Raw genomic sequence first — 22,433 nt, forward strand, 5'->3', positions numbered from 1 at the left:
TTACTGTGTTAAAACATATAATGGGGGTGCAGAGAGCATTGGTTACACATCACCCTCAGACTATAGTTACACAAAATATGCATTCTGGAGGTATTTACTGTGTTAAAACATAAAATGGGGGTGCAGAGAGCGTTGGTAACACCTCACCCTCAGACTATAGTTACACAAAATATGCATTCTGGAGGTATTTACTGTGTTAAAACATATAATGGGGGTGTAGAGAGCGTTGGTTACACCTCACCCTCAGACTATAGTTACACAAAATATGCATTCTGGAGGTATTTACTGTGTTAAAACATATAATGGGGGTGCAGAGAGCGTTGGTTACACCTCACCCTCAGACTATAGTTACACAAAATATGCATTCTGGAGGTATTTACTGTGTTAAAACATATAATGGTGGTGCAGAGAGTATTGGTTACACCTCACCCTCAGACTATAGTTACACAAAATATGCATTCTGGAGGTATTTACTGTGTTAAAACATATAATGGGATTGCAGAGAGCATTGGTAACACATCACCCTCAGACTATAGTTACACAAAATATGCATTCTGGAGGTATTTACTGTGTTAAAACATATAATGGGGGTGCAGAGAGCATTGGTTACACCTCACCCTCAGACTATAGTTACATAAAATATGCATTCTGGAGGTATTTACTGTGTTAAAACATATAATGGGGGTGCAGAGAGCGTTGGTAACACCTCACCCTCAGACTATGATATATAGTAACACATAGTATGCATTCTGGAAATATTTAGTGGTAAAATATAATGAAGTTGCAACTAGGATATTCACTGGTAACACCTCCAAGGACTATACATACTGTATAAATATGGATTTTGGAGATATGTACTGTAGTCAAACATAATAGGATTGAAGAGGGCATTGGTAACACCTCACCTTCAGACTAAAGTTACACAAAATATATGCATTCTGGAGGTATTTACTGTGTTAAAACATAATGGGATTGTAGAAGGCATTGGTAACACCTCACCCTCAGACTATAGTTACACAAAATATGCATTCTGGAGGTATTTACTGTGTTAAAACATAAAATGGGGGTGCAGAGAGCGTTGGTAACACCTCACCCTCAGACTATAGTTACAACAAATATGCATTCTGGAGATATGTACTCTGGTAAAACATAATGGGATTGTAGAAGGCATTGGTAACACCTCACCCTCAGACTTTAGTTACACAAAATATGCATTCTGGAGGTATTTACTGTGTTAAAACATAAAATGGGGGTGCAGAGAGCGTTGGTAACACCTCACCCTCAGACTATAGTTACACAAAATATGCATTCTGGAGGTATTTACTGTGTTAAAACATAAAATGGGGGTGCAGAGAGCGTTGGTAACACCTCACCCTCAGACTATAGTTACACAAAATATGCATTCTGGAGGTATTTACTGTGTTAAAACATAAAATGGGGGTGCAGAGAGCGTTGGTAACACCTCACCCTCAGACTATAGTTACACAAAATATGCATTCTGGAGGAATTTACTGTGTTAAAACATATAATGGGGGTGCAGAGAGCATTGGTTACACCTCACCCTCAGACTATAGTTACATAAAATATGCATTCTGGAGGTATTTACTGTGTTAAAACATATAATGGGGGTGCAGAGAGCATTGGCCCTCAGACTATAGTTACATAAAATATGCATTCTGGAGGTATTTACTGTGTTAAAACATATAATGGGGGTGCAGAGAGCGTTGGTAACACCTCACCCTCAGACTATGATATATAGTAACACATAGTATGCATTCTGGAAATATTTAGTGGTAAAATTTAATGAAGTTGCAACTAGGATATTCACTGGTAACACCTCCAAGGACTATACATACTGTATAAATATGGATTTTGGAGATATGTACTGTAGTCAAACATAATAGGATTGAAGAGGGCATTGGTAACACCTCACCCTCAGACTAAAGTTACACAAAATATATGCATTCTGGAGATATGTACTCTGGTAAAACATAATGGGATTGTAGAGGGCATTGGTAACACCTCACCCTCAGACTATAGTTACACAAAATATGCATTCTGGAAGATATGTACTCTGGTAAAACATAATGGGATTGTAGAGGGCATTGGTAACGCCTCACCCTCAGACTATAGTTACACTATATCCTTTTCGCAGATATTTACTGTGGTAATATAAAATGGGATTGCAGAGGGCATTGGCAACATACTTCTATAGACATCACGTTCAAAATGCGACAATTTAAAGCTGCGTTTGATCAGGTTAATCCATTTAATCTTTCTAGGTTAAGGATTACTTGCCATTAAAGAATTTCTTAAAATAAAGGATTTGAATTGTCTTTACTAATTTTTCTGGTTTTCAACAGCTAACAACAACAACAACAAGTTCCCAGCTAATTATGTTCTGTACAGAGTATACTTAGACATAAAAGCCACCTCTCACACCTTTGTAACATATTGACTATAATTGGTATCAACTGCAGCATGAAGAACAACAGAACATTAATAACAACAAATTACCAAAATAAATTACACACATATTTGTAAACAATATTAATTATATTATACAGTATCTTTTAAGTAGTTATAAACCTGCATTTGTGAAATTCTACAATGTCAGCTTTGGTTTCCTCTTAAATATTGTAGGTTGATTGGTGCAACAATTAGAGCACTTTCATCATTCGAAAACACAGTCATGGCTCTGTGTAATTTTTAATAAATATATTTAAGAGTAAGTTTAAAAGTTGTGTCATTACAATCTCCTTCCAAATGACTTGATAGCAAATATGTATTTTCTGATTAATTCTCTATTAGTTTATTGTCAGTCTAATAAGGACTGCAAACACACACTACTTCAATACTGTGTACATTTAACTGAATAACCTTTACACACTTCAAATCAAAATTAGGGGCAGTATTCAGATTCATGAATGAAGAACGATGTAAAGCCACAGAGTGCTGCATGCACTAGGTCTTAGGCAACAACAACACAGCAGCAATACAGCTACTGCATAGTGGACTATAATTACTGATATGCTTCACCCAAAAGACAATACATTAAGTCAACCATCTTTGTATCTCTGAACAGAGATAAGTTTCCCAGCAATCTCTTTTTCTGTTTCTTTTTTAATTGGAATTGTTTCCTTTGTAATCATGGAAAAGCTGCATTTCCAGTCAATATTGAACAATTTGAAAATGAGGAAAAGAGGACAATTCCTTCATTAAAGTCTCCATATAATGTTAAAGTATGTTCAGGAGAGTAATGATCACATAGCCATTGTACACAACATATCCCATCAATTGAGCTTATAATGCATCATTTCTGCAGTACTTAAAACCTGTTTATCTGGTATGGAAGGAAACCTTTCTATCTGTTTGGTATTTGCTGACCAGTGAAACTCAGCAAATCTTTTTGTTTTCAATGACCAATGCTTATAGTTGCTTTCAACATCAAACATTTTAGTTACCAAGGTTATGTATGAAATAAACCAATCAAGAGGACAACTGGCCTGCATTGAAACAATGGTATAAATGTGACCAAAGCATTCTATTTATAGCGTTGAGCATTAATTTATTAGTGAATAGGTAAGAAATCCTATGGTTAAAGATTAATATTTGGTTGGCAGCAAGCCATTACATCACAGTATTGATATGATGATATCTCTTATATTTCATCAGCAATGTTACCATAATTGACCTTTCCCTATCTGCTTGTACAGGTTGCCTACCATCGTTTATTCATATCTCCATAAACCAAACTTTCAAGGAGTCTTCATGAAATTAAAATGCACTAAGATTGAATTTCTCCTCTAAGTGGAGATAATATTGCAGGAAATGAAAAATGCTTGGCAGTGCCAGGCACTGTTCCAACTTGCTGACGACTGGTATTACCATTTACGTGTAAATTCAATGTTCATGACCTATTAAAGTACATGCTGTTGGGTCTTCACATAACTTTACACTAAAAACATCTCTTTCCAACTTTAGAAGATGCTTACTGCTTACTTATTAAAATATGATGACAATCCATTTTTGTTTGCTGCTTGATATTATTAAATACTTAAAATATGGAAAATTGACACCATTCAATTTTCTAGATGGAAGCAATACAATGCATTTTCTTTTGAAAATTCAACCAAACTAGACCTGTTACAAATTAACTCATAAAAGACATTGATTTTGTATACATCGAAATTACAGTTCACAATGTTATTTATTTCACAATTGTTCACCATATATGGAACAAGAGTTTGTGTGAAACTACACATAGTCTGTGATTATTTAATACCATGGATGATCCAGATTTAGAATACTTTTTTCTCACATGAGATATAGTGTTTCACATTTCTACATAACTTTGTCCCGTTATGATTCAAATAGTCAATCAAAAATATTAAAAGCTGTGATATATCATGAAATACATCAGTAATCATATTAACAGCTGTGAGATAGCATGAAATACATCAGTAAACCGTGCAACAATCTCTAATCAAACACGATTGTCAATTCTCCTCCACCTTCCCTTTTATCATATTAGTCGGGACCCCTAGAAATGGTTGCAGTGCTATAAAAGTTATTATTGTTCCGTTGGGGGGGGGGGTGAGAAGTTGGAGAGGGTTTGGGAGTTTTAACTGATTCCATTGTTTCAAATTCTTTGACTTTAAACATTTCGTACAGAAGCAACACCTTATGGAGACTTCTTACTTTAAGTTTAAGGCTCCCAAGGACGATTGAGGTATTTTCATATTTGTACATACACAAGAAAGGCTGAAAAACAACTCTTCCAAATTGCCATAAAACAAAATACTGTTTGACTTGGTTTTAGTGGTGACTCTTTGTTGCTTCCTTCTAATTACTGCTGGCAGGTTCAATTTCACCTCAATAGCTACAAGCATTGATAACCCTCAACTACAGCTTTGATTACAAAGTTCTTGCATTCGGTATCTTATTATTCTGTTTAGGTGGGATGGGATCATCTGTGTGGTAAATCTTTCACAAGAGTTCCACTTAATGCCACCCTTGATATAAAACAAGCACCCTGAATAATGACAAGTGATCACCACTCGACAGATGCGACACCCTCAAACAGTCTACTACAGAGAGAAGTGTGAAGCTGCCCTCTATCCTCAAACATAGTCTACTACAGAGAGTAGTGTGAAGCTGACCTCTGTCCTCAAACATACAGTCTACTACAGAGAGTAGTGTGAAGCTGACCTCTATCCTCAAACATAGTCTTCAGAGAGTAGCATGAATCTGCCCTCTATCCTCAAACAGTCTACTACAGAGAGTAGTGTGAAGCTGCCCTCTATCCTCAAACATACAGTCTACAGAGAGTAGCATGGATCTGCCCTCTATCCTCAAACAGTCTTCTACAGAGAGTAGTGTGTAGCTGCCCTCTATCCTCAAACATACAGTCTACTACAGAGAGTAGTGTGTAGCTGCCCTCTATCCTCAAACAGTCTTCTACAGAGAGTAGTGTGTAGCTGCCCTCTATCCTCAAACATAGTCTACTACAGAGGGTAGTGTGAAGCTGCCCTCTATCCTCAAACATACAGTCTACAGAGAGTAGCATGAATCTGCCCTCTATCCTCAAACATACAGTCTTCAGAGAGTAGCATGAATCTACCCTCTATCCTCAAACAGTCTACAGAGAGTAGTGTGTAGCTGCCCTCTATCCTCAAACATACAGTCTACTACTGAGAGAAGTGTGAAGCTGCCCTCTATCCTCAAACATACAGTCTACTACAGAGAGTAGTGTGAAGCTGACCTCTATCCTCAAACATACAGTCTACTACAGAGAGTAGTGTGAAGCTGACCTCTATCCTCAAACATACAGTCTTCAGAGAGTAGCATGAATCTGCCCTCTATCCTCAAACAGTCTTCTACAGAGAGTAGTGTGTAGCTGCCCTCTATCCTCAAACATACAGTCTTCAGAGAGTAGCATGAAGCTGCCCTCTATCCTCAAACAGTCTACAGAGAGTAGCATGAAGCTGCCCATTATAATAGTATAACATTTATAATAGTGTAACATTATAATAGTGTAACAATTATAAAAGTGTAACAAGGTCTGACCAAATCTGAACAATGGCTGATATACTATATCTTTAAGTCTTCTACAGATAACACATTATACATACTTCACTTGCCTTGGCTAAGGGTGGGGATAACTATGCAGAAGTATAGCTAGTGCCTTGAAAAATGGCGGAAATAGTTAAAGAGACCAAGTGTTCACAATTTCTATAATAAAGACTAATAGTCTGGTGCGTAACACAGCATATCACATTAAGGTTTATCCAGTGAAGAGTACTCAGTTTATTAACCTCAGATTATCAAGTTAAGAAGATATCTGTACTTTTTATGTTTATTGCAAACTCTTCCAGTTCACTCTTTTGCCATTTTTGCTTCTTAGTATATTTTATGTGTTGATATTGGAAGTCAGAGGCAAGTTTATCACAACATTAATATATCTATCAATCTAGCCATAGAATAAAACATAAAATGAGGCCTTATCTTTTTCTAATAAGACATTTGTTCTAACTTGAAACTTTTGACACCTTGATTTATCAGTTACACTGGTATATACAATTATCAATGCAAAGTTCTAAAAATGCTCATGGTTCAAGCCCTCCTTGAAAAGTTGATGAAAATTCAGGAGTTGAAATCTTGATTTGTGTTTAGTAAATCACTGAATGAATGAACCAGATAAGCATGTATACAAGCAGCTACACTTTACATTCAGTACAAATTGTTGCTTGCATTAAACTACTGATAATTTTCAATTGTAATAAAGTTAAAAGATTGCTGAAGCCATATTTCAGGTGAAAGATTGCTGTTTTATATGGATATAAAATAGGTAAAATGGTACTTGTAGAGACACTGAGACAGAGAAACGTAAATGTTATCTATTAATTATATAACTTCCATTCAAACATTGTTTGCATAGCTCTTCCCTCACTAACAATGTTAGTGACCCATAATCATTGCAGGCATAGTCTGTAAATGCAGGAATAATGGAATAGGTGAAAGGTTTCAAATTTTGAAACAAGATTTGCAGAATCAATACACTAGCTCTTAAAAGATGTTTACTAATGTCTCTCCTAGATTGGTACCAGTAAAAATAACGGGGTATCCAAATACATCAATAAAAAATTGTGCAGGAAAAGTGAGACTCAATTACCATCTCTCATCACCACTACTCACGAATATGCGTCCTGAGATTACTAATTGAGTGAGGAATTCAAACATCTGATGAGGTTGCCAGCACCTTTAGCCTTCTTTTCTCACAACTAGCTCATTAAAATGATTATCTTACAGCTGAAGTGAAAATTGAAGTAACTGCTAGTGGCACTATTCTTCACTTACAACAATACTTGAGAGAGAATAAAAACATAAGACAATACAGAAAAAAAGAGGAATATATAAATATATATATATATGTATATATATATATAGAGAGAGAGAGAGAGAGAGAGACAGGGGAGGGCAGCAAACAACTTCTCAAAGGAGAAATTACCTTTATTATGCCTCACCTTCTTATTTACTAAGTTAAATAATATATTTGTTTGGTATATTTTTAGCAAATTTGGTATAAGTCTGTGTAGACTGTGTCATCTGAAGGTCTGATTAGTGAGACTGAGAACAAAAATATTTAATTTCTGATGAGTAAAATATTGCAATATCACACTTTATCTTTAGATTCACATGTATACTATTTATAGATTGTTACAATAGAACAGAGCATATAGTTTGAGATGGCCAATGAAGGCATCTGTTGTGAAGGCATCTATTGTGAAGGCATCTATACTGTGATACTTCAAGCTGAATCAAGTCTGGATTCTACTTTCTTTGTCTAACTGTTCTCTAATGGCATTGTGTAGCTAATACTGCCAAACTATCTTGTAAATCTTACGCTTAAGATGTAATTAAAGTTATAGACAGCTTTTCTTAAATCTAATATACAATAACAACACTTGTCTATATGATTAGATCCAAGTTATGATATTTACCTTATTTATAAAGTGAATGCAATAGTAATACATCTCTTTTTCATTCCCTCTTCAGTCAACAGCAGTGTAACTAGCTTGCTATATGTAAAAGTCAAACACTCCAAGCTAAACTTGATAATAGTCTACAAATGTCAACAAAATAATCTCTGATTGTCACCAGCTTCACTTTGTTCCATTATTCTGTGATGCATCCAATGGTAATGGATCAGTCATCAAGTTACATTACTGTTACGCTGTTGTTTCAAAAATTAATTTAGAGGAATACCATGGAAGCCGAGGAGGGTTTAAGCTTTTGCCACAATCAGTGATTTGATGATAAATATGTATTTGTCACAATAAAGGTAATATTGGTTAAATTTTGTGTGTGATATAGCTGGGGGTGCATAGATTTCATCAGAACTATCAAACTTCCAGCATGTAACTATGACAACAGAGACCTATGCTAGGGGGAAGGATAAAGGATAGGGTCTAGTAACTCAAAACATCAATGGTCCCATGGTCACTGAATCTCAGTTAATAATAACAATGTACATGATCTAACCAAGAAAACAAAAGATAATGCCTTTAAAATTTCCTGAAATTTTGATCAAAATGTAGCTTAAGGTGAATAAAATAGTAAAAAATTGGAAAATCTGCAGCCTGGTGATGAAATGCCTAAACCAATTCCCAATATAACAATATAACTGCCCAACTTGTTCTTGTGATTGAAATGATGTATAACAATACAAACATTGGTAATTAAGTGAGAAGAAAATAACTGGTTCATGCATATAAAAACTTAATTCAGAGAGACCATTCAACAATGCCTACAATCTGCAGCGCTAAGTGCATGATTTACCATGACCATTGTCTTATCTGCTCATTTCACCCAAAGTGCTGGTTACACACACCTTGTATTTGCACTGTCAAATATTAAAGGTAAAATTGTCCATTCCAGAGCATTAAATATGTTTTGGCTGGGAAACTCATAATTTAATTTCATTGGACAATACTAAACCTCAAAAGGAACAATTTCAGGAAAATGGTTGCATCCCTTGAGATCCAGTGAATCTCTTTCCTTCCATAGTAACCAGGATTCAGCAAACACACAGGTCACTGCCACCAAATATGTTTCAAACACTATAGCATGCTCAGTTGTCAACAAGTATTCACATATAGGAATGAAAAAGCTATGAAGAATATTTACTTAGAAAGACTAAAATCAATCATATTTCCACATTTATTACTCAGGAGATGACCAGCTTATTCCTACCTCCAGAAGCTGTGTCAATTTCAGTCCCATTTCCCATTTGTAAACCTTTATGTCCTTAACATTTAGAGAGTAATGGAGACAACTTATAACTGTTGATTATAACAGAACTAATGCTACACAAACAACACAACCAAGAAGTCAATTAACTAATGCTGATACATTGTAATTGAGGTGTGAACTTGCATCTATCTTCACTTCTCAAAAAACAATATCAAGATGTGTGAGCAGAGAGTGTCTTCTCGCAAGACCAACCCTCTCCCCTCACCAATAAATTTGTCAAGGTGTTTAAGTACACTGTCAGGGATGTGCCGATGCTGGGCGGCCCCGCCCAGCACTAAAAATTACCGCCCAGCACTCTCTAAAAAATCGTGAATCCCGCCCAGCACTATTTTCATCTAAAATCCTGACATTCCTAACAATATATTCAACATAAATTGGGCCTAGCCTATGCCAAAATCATAGACTAATAATGCATCAGTTACGCATGCAAGAAACATTACTTACGGCTCTCAATCGGTCCCTTGTAAAATCTCTTTGAAAAAAACTAATAATTTTTACCAGGTACGTAATATATTTCACTAAATTTTTAAAAAAAAATGTAAATTGTTAGCAATTAGCAAATTGTTAGTACTTGTGTATGTGCTTAAAAAGCTACACAAGTGCCAGCATTTGGCATCTGAGCACCTTCAAAAATCATAATAACCGGCACTCAGGAAATCCTGGGCACATCCCTGCAATGTAATATATAAATAAAACTTACAGAATGAAAGCACCCTTTTTTCCATTTTAATGTTCCTACAGGTAAAAGTCTGTTCATCAAAGATCACCACATTCATGTGAGAACATGAATGAAAATATCAACTTACTAGTCCTTGTACTCATGAACATCTTGTGTTCTTACTTGTACAGGTACTCTTAAGTTTGCACTTCTAAAAATGAAATTCAAATTCTTGTTCTCATACTTGTGGTTTTGTACTCAAACTAGTTCTGGCATACTCTGATCGATGACACTGCACAGGAATGCTGAGCGCCTAGTCTCACTCACTAAACAGTTTGATTACATCACTCCTGTACTCCGTTCATTGCATTGGCTTCCCGTCTCTTAGCTCATCCAGTTTAAGATCCTACTTCACACCTGCAAATCGATCAACTTGCTTGCACCTCAATATATCACTGACCTTCTTACTCCTTTGAGTCGGTCAACTACAGTTACGCTTCGCTCTTCCAATCATGCGCATTTGCAATTAACTCCTGGTCCACGTACCAGCACTGGTTATGGAGATCGTGCCTCTGTCGCTGCGCCTTCTCTTTGGAACGAACTCCCATTTCGCGTTCGTGACTCTCCCTCTCTTTGTATCTTCAAGAGACAACTGAAAACATTTCTGTTTGATTCCTAGTTTCTTTTTTCCCCTTGGTTTCCTTTGTCTCTTTCCTACTTTGTAAAGCTCTTTGAAACGCTGTATTAAGCGCTATATAAAAGGAATTTATCATTATTATTAATGCTGCGAGGGAACACCGCGCAGGAACGCTGCCTGCTGAGTGTATTCAGTGATATCATAAGAATCATTTTGCAGAGTCTGAGGGGAATTCGTCACATGTCCCCCTACCTTTAATCCTAATGATCATGAAACAAATAATCTAGCCTGTCACCCTTGTGCAATTAATAACAAAATGGCTAACTGAAGTTACAAGTGTGACCCTGCAAAAACCAACTTTAAATGACAAATTAAAGAGAGAAGTAAAGTTTTAGAGGAATGTAACTGAAATTTCAGAATAAATGATCTTAAAACAAGCAGTGACTGACCTTTCTTCTTTACATATGGTACTACTACATTCACAGGGCTGTCTGGGCAAACTCTCAAAGCAGTGTCATTTCTCACATTACTGACGGTTCTTTTTCTTGGTGAAGTTCTTCTCCCTGGTTCTGCTTTGAGTGCTAACTGTTCCAACAGATACGTACTTGTTATAACATTAGCTGGGACTTCCGTAATTCCTATGGTAGACAAGACAGAGAAAAATAAAATAAAATAAATCCATAAAAAATTTGAACTGCATTTAAATGTTTGATTCCAGTCAATCTTAGGTGAAAGTCCCTTGTGCCTCAGCAGGCTATCAAGGTATGATACAAGCTTTCTTGTGATTAAAATAAATTATACACAGAAATCCAGTCTGCATATGACATTACAGATAAGCTATTGATACCATAAGTAGTTCATGTCACAGAGAGAAGATGATAACAAAGCCATATAAACTGAATATACAATTTGACTTAAGTCTCTGTAAACTACTTACTTTAAGCACTACTCAATTATAGTAAAGTCACCGCAAATTCCGCAATGCATCTAAATGGTGCTCATTTTAACGACCTCCTGGAATATCGTCTTATGTAGTATGTTTTTTTGTTATACATTAGCTGTAGCATTCTGTGAAGTTTGTATAGTAAATGGCACATCGGATGATTTTGAAGATTGAACTGCTTGTAGAATCAATTATTTATTCATCTTATCACCAAAGGGATATTCCACTGATAAAGTCTTGTGTGAGTTCCCACCAGATTAAGATTATTATTTTCCTTAGTGTATAAATGATTTGAACATTATATTATATATAGAGCATGTTCAGCTCAGCTGCCAAGATGATATTACTCAGTTGGTTGATGCATTGGTAGAGTAACAAAGACACTGTAACTTTGTGATAAAACATGCTACCAGACGGCAGCGACGTAGCCAGGAATTTGCAACGGGGGGGGGGAGCACATTTTGTGATTGATATGGGGGAGGGGTCTAAGGGGAGAGGGTGTCCCCCTCCCGTTTTAGAAATGTTTGAACAATTGAAGGTCCTTAGATGCGATCTGGTGCAATGTTTTGCCAGTTTCATCATTATCATATGATATCATATTATCAGCAGATTTTGTTTCCTGTTTGAATTATTCTTTTACATGTTCATTTACATATTATATCAGAAAGACAAACATAGTGCTCTTTTACAATTTTTTCCATTAGGATGATTCTTGTTTATTGTCCAATGTCTGGACTTTAATACATTTGACGAACTTAACTGATGGACAATATAAACTTTCATATTTAGCAGTGTCATAATTATTTATAGGAAGCGCTTATCACGTACGATTGCTAGCTTAGCTTCATAACATGCTGTTCATGCAACAACTTAGGACCAATCATAGAAAGGACCAAAACGCATGTTGTCGTCGTCGTTGTGCATACGGTTTGTGACACTCCATCAAGTGCGGTTAGGTAGGCTATATGTATTTTATTACGCAGTGGCCAACTGTAGGCTTGTAATAGGCTATAGGCTAAATTTAGCTTATTGCATCTGCCAAACTAAGTAGCTGAATCAGTAGGCCTGAATGTTACTATGATTATAATCGAGTTAACGGAGCTGACGAGTATTCAAGATCAAAAGAGCACTGACAAAATACCATACCATTAAACAACAGTTTTTAACATTTTTAGACACTGAATGGGGGGAGCAGTTGCTCCCCCCCCCCTGGCTACGTCCCTGCCAGGAGGTGTTTTTCACAATCCAGTGCAGATATTTACAGCAAGCATTGACACATTCACCTCCTGCCACCAAAATATCACTTTAACAGGGATAACGAAATGATGAAGCAATCATCCTCTCACGGGCATTTTACTGACCTGATTTACAGATAATGTTACCACAAGATGGACAAGATACATCAAGCACATCAGGATTCTAAAGGAAAACAGGACACTGGATATGACAATGAAAGTACACACTAAATGGACTGCTTTAGCACTTAATACAACATGTTATGTTTGATAAGTGAATCCACCATATCTTTCAACTTCCAAATATAAATATATTAAATATTTTATAAAATCTTTGGTACTAGGGAAACATTCACACATAACATTTCTTCTGAAAGTAAACTATGCAAAACCTTTGTTGAAGCTGAACATGTTGTCACATCACTGACCCAACTTCAATGGATATTACACGAATCCAGGTTTTTTTTTATACTAAGTCAGGACTGAAATTGTTCACTGAAAGATATACCACAGAGAAAGAGACAGCAAGGCAGAGATTAAATGTAATGAGAACATGCTCGTAATTACACCACCTTCTTGATAGTTTGGTCCACTTCAGTGGTTCCCATCCTTTTTGCAACAGTTACCCAATCCTCCCTGGCCTATAACCTCTATATCCTACTTACGTAAAACAGTCATTAAGTACAGTTGGAAATTGGTTCACACCGGCCGACACTAATTAATCTACATTCAGCTTTAACAAATGAATTTTAACCAGCAATCGGCGCTTCTTACCCCACTCTCCCCCCCCCCCCCCCAATAAAAAACTCAGTTCCTTACCCTTGGCGTGAATTGATCTCCATGTTAGTAACAACTGTTCTATATCATCTACAAATATAATATACCCTGACCACTGCCTGCATCAAAGTTGATTGATTCCACTCACCAGGTCCATTCTTTCCTTGACAGTCAGAGATGAATCTTTCTTGCTCCTTTTTGATTTCCTGAGTAAGGTATCCTCTTGTTCCTCCGTCTCTTCATCGTCATGACAACAAGTCCTCTTCCTCAATGGTGTTTGTTCCTTCTTTGAAGATGTACTTCTCCTTCTAAGTTTGGACCTTGTACTTCTTCTGACTGAACTATTGTTTAGCTTACTATTCTGTTTCTTTGTCACAGAGGAGGGAGTATCATGTATAGAATTGTCATTTTTATCAACAGTCACCTCCTCATTGAGTTTAAGTGTTTCTTGTGAAGATTCTTCTTCTTGCAACAAAGATGTATCTTCCTCATTCTCTACAACTATCTGTGTCTCTTGATCCAGTAATTCTATTTCAACTTCCTTTACACTTAAATAGTTTACAGTGGTCGTGTCATCAACTTCTGCAGAGTCCTCTGGAAACAGAGAAGGTGGAGTCCCAGCTGGCTCTTCCACGTGTACTTCCTCTGCCTTCACAGTTTGCAGAGCAGTGTTTTCAGTGAGTGATTCCTTTTCCTTTTCCTTTATGACCTCCTCCTCACCTTCATCTGGACTTATCCGCCCAGCAACATTACTTGTTGTTGTTTCACACTCAGTGTTGCTTTGATGTGTTTTATCAGAAAAAGTCAATTTTTTCAAAAGTCCTTTCCCACTGTTTGGAGAATGCATAAATGATGATAATGACTGCTGTATTAAAGGTTTGGGTGTCTCTGATGATTTGATATTAGTTTCTGATGCAGATGAGGGAATGATTGTTGGCTCAGATTTCATATTTGTTTTCGTTACTTCTGGAGTAAGACAAAGACCTCCTGAGTTAGGGAGGCAATTTGTATTTACTTTATCTTTACCTGATGTATCTGCACAATGGTAATACGGTCCATTCTTCAATGGTGTTATTTCACTGTCTAAACACATAGTTGGTGAAACTGAATTCACTGATCTACTCGGTGTATGGGCTAATGTCTGTGAAGTTGTGGCAGGTAGTTTCTCTTCACTTACACAATGCGATGTATAGCTGTTGGGTTTCTTTCCTGTTGGTGTTTGAAACCGATTGGTTGATTGCGGTGAGGATTTATCAAACCTGCTCTCTTTAAGGGAGATAGCATGGAATCCATGCATTACTGCAGTAGGCTTAGCAAACTTATTGAATTGTAAGGGTGTGCTGACTAAATGTCTGGGGGTCGTTGGAGTTGCTGGATGAGAGGAACAGCTAGTACCTTCGGAGGAGGATGGTAAAGGAGTTGAACTTGGGTCATGGAATGTCTGGCTGCCAGCAGGTGAAGTTCTTCTATGCAGGAAATATCAGAAAGAAACACAAAAGGAAAGATTACATCAAGTCAGGCATGTTGCAAAATGAATACAACTTGGAGGAATCATGTGATCTAAAAGATTACAACAACTACTTGTGCTAAAACATCCACATGTCCACCTTAGGTAAAGAAACACTTCAAAACTGAAATGTCTTACTTGAAACTATTAATATATACCATTGTTCGATTACAAGACGAAAACTTATTTCTTTCAAATATACGACAAGATGCATGAACAATTAACAAGATTTAGTTGTAAAATGTATACAACAATTTACAAGAATTTGCATATCCATGACATAATGCAAACTTGACACCATCATCAACTTATTAAAACCTGAAAGATGAAAGTGGGCAAAGTGAGCCTAACTAAGATTCAGTGTCTACAGAACAAACTTGACAAATACTTACTGGGAATCTGAATGTTCCGAGATCTTCTGCTGACGTGTAACAAAATTCTTCAGTGAGTCTACGCCATCTCTGCTATGAAGAAAATGATTCACTTTGTGTCGCACCCACTTCGAAAGTCCTGACAACCAAAAAGATATAAACAGAAAAATGAACAGACAGTAAACTGTAACAAATACACAGCACCTACTACAATGCCAAGCTTCCACTGTGTTATATGCTGGAGAACAATTGGGATATGTATACATAGTGACTACAACTATGAGTCTATGCAGAGTATCAAACAACCAGCATGTCTAGATGTCTTTGCCTCTCATACATTATACACCTGGACATGTTCATTGGTTCCAATATTTATACTCATTTCCTTGACACAGGAATAATTCTTCAAAAGTGTTCTTTGTTTAGTAGTAGAAGTAGTAAGTTGCGTCTCGTCTATCCGACATGCTCAGTGATTAACCTCCACCACGTATCACGATCTTGTGCAAGGTCTATTGCTTCCTCGACATTGTTAATGTTTACATCTTTAAATTGCGACTTTATTTTTCCTACTGGTTTAGCAGTATGTCTCAATGCTTCTCTTAAAGCAACCTTTGCTGGAGCGTCCTCCTGGAGTCTTGCTACATGACCGAAAAATCTTCTATGTGGGACTATGGATGACCAAGTTGTTTAGTTGGTTCTTTGTTTAGATGTCCATGAATTTATAAATTAATAACATTCTAAACTTGCTCACCACTGATATACTTCTGAGGGTTTCTGCGAAACCTTTCATCAACCAGAATCAGCGCTCCCCAATCGTTCCTGTAAATAACACATAAATATACAAGTTAAAACAATGAATTCCATTCGCTATTTCTAATGTATTACTAAAGGCTTACTTTGTTTTCTAAACTTGAATAAAAAATTATTTGTTAAGGAGTCATCTTTCCAATTATTGAACTGCACCCACATTCAAAAGGCTGATTATGACCAGACTTGAGGGATTAAGGAGAAACACTAATCTGTGCCATCTAAGTAGACTTCACTATTCAATATGCACAATGAACTATGCTTTTAGTAACCCATTCTAGGGTACAGGTTTTAACATAAGTAGACTTCACTATTGAATATGCACAATGAACTATGCTTATCCTAACCCTTTCTAGAGTAAAGGTTTTAACAACATGAACTATGCTTATAGTGACCCATTCTAGAGTGCAGCTATTAACAACATGAACTATGCTTATAGTAACCCATTCTAGAGTACAGGTATTAACAACATGAACTATGCTTATAGTAACCCATTCTAGAGTACAGGTATTAACAACATGAACTATGCTTATAGTAACCCATTCTAGAGTACAGGTATTAACAACATGAACTATGCTTATAGTAACCCATTCTAGAGTACAGGTATTAACAACATGAACTATGCTTATAGTAACCCATTCTAGAGTACAGGTATTAACAACATGAACTATGCTTATAGTAACCCATTCTAGAGTACAGGTATTAACAACATGAACTATGCTTATAGTAACCCATTCTAGAGTACAGGTATTAACATGAACTATGCTTATAGTAACCCATTCTAGAGTACAGGTATTAACAACATGAGCTATGCTTATAGTAACCCATTCTAGAGTACAGGTATTAACAACATGAACTATGCTTATAGTAACCCATTCTAGAGTACAGGTATTAACAACATGAACTATGCTTATAGTAACCCATTCTAGAGTACAGGTATTAACATGAACTATGCTTATAGTAACCCATTCTAGAGTACAGGTATTAACAACATGAACTATGCTTATAGTAACCCATTCTAGAGTACAGGTAATAACAACATTGGTTCTCTCCTTTAATGTTTATTTCCTTGAAATAGATTTGGAGAGATATAACTAGTTAGTTTTCAGAAAATGTAACAATCATTCTAATTGATTGAGATTTGGCACCAGACAAGACTTTGGCAAATCAGAAGTTCTTCCCAAGGACACAACGTAATGACCTGGTCAGGACTGCAACCTGCAATGCTTAGACTGCAAGTCAACTGTAACAGTGACTTCAGCACAACTATGATGATAAAGAGTTGCGGTGTCCAGAGTGTGTTAATATGTACTTTGTCTTTATAGAGAACCTTGGATTAACAGTCTTGGTGAGATTTCACTGCTATGTATTGTATAAAATCATTTGTAGATATCATTGACTACTGAGTTTCCATTTTATTTGAAAGAAAATTCACATGGTCAATTGTAAAGGGAGGAAGTTATGCTCTCACTCTCTCTGCCTCCCATATACAAACGTTAAAAGGGCCTCCAAGTTGTTCTTGGGGGTCAAGTCATTAGTAGTAGTTCCATTACCTGTGTCTCAGACAGCGTCCAAGGGCCTGGTTTAGAGCTCTGTATGCCTGAATTTCGTACCATTCACTTCCACTGAGTAAGCCTCTGTCCCTGTTCTGATCATTGTAAGCTCTTTTCAGCTCAACCTGAGGATCCTTAAAGCTAGGGAAAGGGATACCAACCTGAAATCAAAGCACACCATCAGTCACAATCATGTAAATCAAATAAGAAGAAAAAACAAGCAAAATCTGAGTTGGCATGCTCTGCAAATATCCCAAAATCCTCTGAAGTAGTTTGCAACCTTCCTTTCGGTAGAGACACATAGGTTGTTCACCGTTGATATAAATAGATACAAAGAAACTTGAATGTGGTACAAACTAAGATGAAAGGCATTTTCAACATGAAAGTCCTGCAGACTTATTCATTAACAAAGATCTTGAAGTCTGTTATTGCATAGATTTGTATTAAATAATTATTATTCAACAGCTAACTTGAATGACTGCATTGAGCATGTGCAAAGGTCAATGTTGTCTTTCATGTAAACTGATGGAAAGATTAATCAAATCTAAAGTACAATTCTGTAATATCGAAACTAAGCTGATATTACTGCAAGCAGAAGGTTCCTTCACTAATGTGACAGCTACTGTTTTCACATTACAGGTTAATATCTTCTCTACAACAAAACTAACTCCACAATTGTTGCAGAAGAGATAACATTAAGTATTTAAGTGAAAAGGCAGAATAAATTTGTAATGAGGAACATCAAGAGCCAAAGTCGTACTGCTTCTTTAAAACGACACCCCTTTTCTCAATTACCACGTTCCCATCCAACAATCCCATTCCAACAGCCCACCCCAACCCCCCCCCCCTCCAGACTGTCTTACCCTGGACAAATCAGTTGCACACCTCTTATATTGTGCAATGCACACCAATAATTCAATGCAAAACCAAATACAATCAAAAGTTACACCTGAGATGAGGACTTTATTAGAAGGGAAAAGCATGGCATTTATAGGGACAGCCATTTCAAGAGACAAGCTCTACGGACAAACCATTCAGCAATGCGGACTCTTAATATCAACTACAATGCTTGTCTTTACAACTTGATTAATTTATGACAACTATAAACTTACTGTTATAACAGCCCTTGCATTGTTATCTGCAAAGTCCATGCCTTCACTAACTTTACCCCTGCATACCGCTAAAAACAAGACTCCTGTCATTGTCCGGTCCTCAATACCTGAGAAAATATTGAATGCAAGCACATGAAGTTAGAACTGTACCAATCCTTAGGTTGCATTTGTTTATTGGATCAGTCATCACTAGGACTCACATTCATCGATCGAATCTAATTCATACTCTACTGAGTTAACAAACAATTAGGTGTAGCAAGTTGTTACACAAGTTGGTGTTTATAATTACAATTATTTAATAAGACCTGGCGAAGTAGGTGGTTTTTTGGCTAATGGCAATCCTAATGGCACAAATTTAATGTGAGTACCAGATTAAGATACTACCAAACAGAGTACAAATCTAGAGTACACAAAGGTATGTTGGGATGTGAATCTCCAGCCATGACATAAATCAACAGAGGGTGCTGCCATATTGGCCCTGTCTAACTGCTCTCAGATCACCCGCAGGATCTATCTTAATGGATCTTTCACCAAACAAGACTACAATGGTTGGTAGGTAGAAACTAACCTGGCGAGGAAAGAAATGGAACATTGCCACCTGTGAGCTAAATCAAGCTAGTTGGCAGTAATGAACAACTTTGTTTATAATATCCTATTGAAAAAATACAGATAAATCCTACATTCTGATAAAGGTGACACCTTCTTAAATTAGATTGTTGGACTGCAGCAGTGCTTCTCTTAAAATTAAAAGCAATTGAACAGGAACCTTACTTGTAAGTATGTTGAAGTTTTGTCACAGATATGTTAACAATCTGCAGCAAAACCAACAGGAACACTTAAATTTGAAATGTCCATCTGGACCGAGCCTAGACAGGTTGACACATTAACAGGATACCACAAACTAGGACACATATAAACTTGACCTAATTAGAGTAAATACCCACAAATATTTATCTTATTGTGACAATCATGAAACAGTCACTAATGGTAGATTTTACACTCTCCATCATATGTCACAATTATTTTTTAGCAATGACTCTTGTTATTTAATGTTTAGTGAATGGAATAAAAGATACAAATTTAAATTGAATTGATATGTTTTGAGGCGACATTTGCAGGCAAACTCACAGTCTTGTTTTTGAGCTGGTTCAGAATGTGGCATTCTTTATAATGTGTGAGATCATAGTTTAACATCAACACAAATGTGCAGATGAAAGCTAACAAAGTATTCACTTTGCAACAATAATAAAACAAAATGATAAAGAATAGTGATCTCAGGATAGCTTCTCATTCTTCATATAAAAGTTACTTCTTTGATACCAAGCACACAGTCCTGATCAAACATATTTATTATTGCATGCATTGCATCAGAAAGCAAACAGTCTTGATCAAATGTATTTATTATTGCATGCATTGAATCAATAAGAACACAGTCCTGATCAAACATATATATTATTGAATCAGAAAGCACACAGTCCTGATCAGATGTATTTATTATTGCATGCATTGAATCAGAAAGCACACAGTCCTGATCAAATGTATTTATTATTGCATGCATTGAATCAGAAAGCACAGTCCTGATCAAATGTATTTATTATTGCATGCATTGAATCAGAAAGCACAGTCCTGATCAGATGTATTTATTATTGCATGCATTGAATCAGAAAGCACAGTCCTGATCAGATGTATTTATTATTGCATGCATTGAATCAGAAAGCACAGTCCTGATCAAATGTATTTATTATTGCATGCATTGAATCAGAAAGCACAGTCCTGATCACATGTATTTATTATTGCATGCATTGAATCAGAAAGCACTCAGATCATATGTATGTATTGTATGTATGTATTGTATGTATATATTGTAGCACCTGATCATATGTATGTATTATTGCATGCATTGAATCAGTCCACTATTCTCTTACCGCTACTCTCAAAGTCTTCAATAGTTGAGTAGAATTCCTTAAGCTGCTCATCAAACTCTTTCTTCATCCCACCTCTTGCCTCTGTCATAATAATCTTCTTCTCTGATATTTCTGACCAAAGTCTTGTGTTCTGTTGAGTTAGTAGTCTGAATATCATTAAAGTATCCTTAATCAAAACATAAAACTATAAACTATATTATTGCAGACTACGAGGTTGATCCAGACACAAAAGAATTAAAGTACAGCTATGGATTTAATAGTGATAAGAACAAAGTACTCCTACTGGTTTGCCAGTGATAAAAAGCTGAATTTCTCATCCGGGAGAAATTCCAAACTTATGAAACAAATCTGCAAAGAGCAAGATCTTCTCATTGGACAGTGACTCATTGTGGGTTATCATCTACAAGCCATTCTCATCTTTCTCCACATGCATAGATAGCTGCTTAATGTCGTAAGGCAACCGCCACTTATGCAGACGTTTTATGTAATTCAATGTAATTAAAGGACATGCATTCCAAGTAGGTTGTTCAATTTTATAAAATACAACTCATGTACCTCTAACTTTGACTGATTTACAAAAGCAATTAGCAGAAGAGTGATCCAAATTAATTTAGACTAGACCAGTAACACAGTCCACAGTCTGCACTTTCTTTGTCATTGATGAGAGATCATGGTGTTTTACATCAGACTTGAATCAACCTAGTAAAATTAAACTACAGACAAGTAATGCTTTGTCTCTAGATTAAAACACTAAAACTTACAAAAACATGTTTTCAAAATTCCAAATATATCTGGTACTGTGTGAAGAACACTATGCACATTCCTGTATAATACTACCGACAACAATGTTGGTCTCTATGATCAGTATATAGACAGTTCTGATTTCATAAATCAGCCCTTAGTTCAGTTTTCTCCTGTATAAAGTTTCAAACAATTTATCATGTGAGGGGCTGCTCACTCAATCAAGGACATTTTCTCAAGTTATTGGACAGTAGGACATGTAAAAAGAAATGCTTTGAAAAGATCCTGAGAAGATGAAACATCACTTGTTGAACTACTGTAACTGAAAATGTGTGGATGAAGCTACATGCTTGATCATGATCAGACAGAAAATCAAGACAATGGACTGTAAGATCATTTAAATGTACTAACTTTCCATCTCTCTGAGAGTTTGAGCATCAGACTGTAGGAGGAGAAGAAACACAGGACACCAAAGGGGATAGTCTTACAGACGTCCAGAACCAGTCGGCCTAAATCATCTTGAAAGTTAAATGTCTAAATGAGATCAATGTTAAGAATAATAAATGATTATGATATGACATGATGTAGCACTGGTTAATAATTCCCTGGAACAGATCTCCCCCCCTCCCCCCACCACCCACAAATAAACCCAGAATACAACTTAAAACTAGCTGATTATATAAAACTTTATTTCACTACCCTAAGATACTCGACTTTGTATTATATTATTAAAACTTAAACTATAGGATGTTTCTCCTCTTCTACCAAAAGGTGCAACAGCTGTTCATTAGCATCCAAAGATGGTAACCATGACAACTACAAGCTACAGCATAGACACTTTTATAAAATATG

The 22,433-nt window shown here is 36.3% G+C and overlaps 1 protein-coding gene across 5 annotated transcripts in view; it reads right to left on the minus strand.

Annotated features, from left to right (window-relative positions):
• The window catches only part of LOC139980773 (Fanconi anemia group J protein homolog), a 58,603-nt gene that overhangs the window by 16,039 nt on the left and 20,131 nt on the right, over positions 1–22,433 (minus strand). For 3 of the 5 annotated variants that reach the window (XM_071992694.1, XM_071992692.1, XM_071992693.1), the window contains exons 21-29: positions 21,993–22,115; positions 20,841–20,970; positions 18,916–19,022; positions 17,804–17,964; positions 16,195–16,262; positions 15,465–15,582; positions 13,714–15,031; positions 12,915–12,972; positions 11,060–11,248 (exon numbers count right to left, since the gene is read on the minus strand). In XM_071992694.1, the coding sequence (XP_071848795.1) occupies positions 11,060–11,248; positions 12,915–12,972; positions 13,714–15,031; positions 15,465–15,582; positions 16,195–16,262; positions 17,804–17,964; positions 18,916–19,022; positions 20,841–20,970; positions 21,993–22,115 (2,272 nt within the window). Of the gene's footprint in view, positions 1–11,059; positions 11,249–12,914; positions 12,973–13,713; positions 15,032–15,464; positions 15,583–16,194; positions 16,263–17,803; positions 17,965–18,915; positions 19,023–20,840; positions 20,971–21,992; positions 22,116–22,433 lie in introns of those variants that run through there. The other 2 variants (XM_071992695.1, XM_071992696.1) reach the window with 2 other exon arrangements.

Source organism: Apostichopus japonicus, chromosome 15, assembly GCF_037975245.1.
Source record: "Apostichopus japonicus isolate 1M-3 chromosome 15, ASM3797524v1, whole genome shotgun sequence".
NCBI lineage: Eukaryota > Metazoa > Echinodermata > Holothuroidea > Aspidochirotida > Stichopodidae > Apostichopus > Apostichopus japonicus.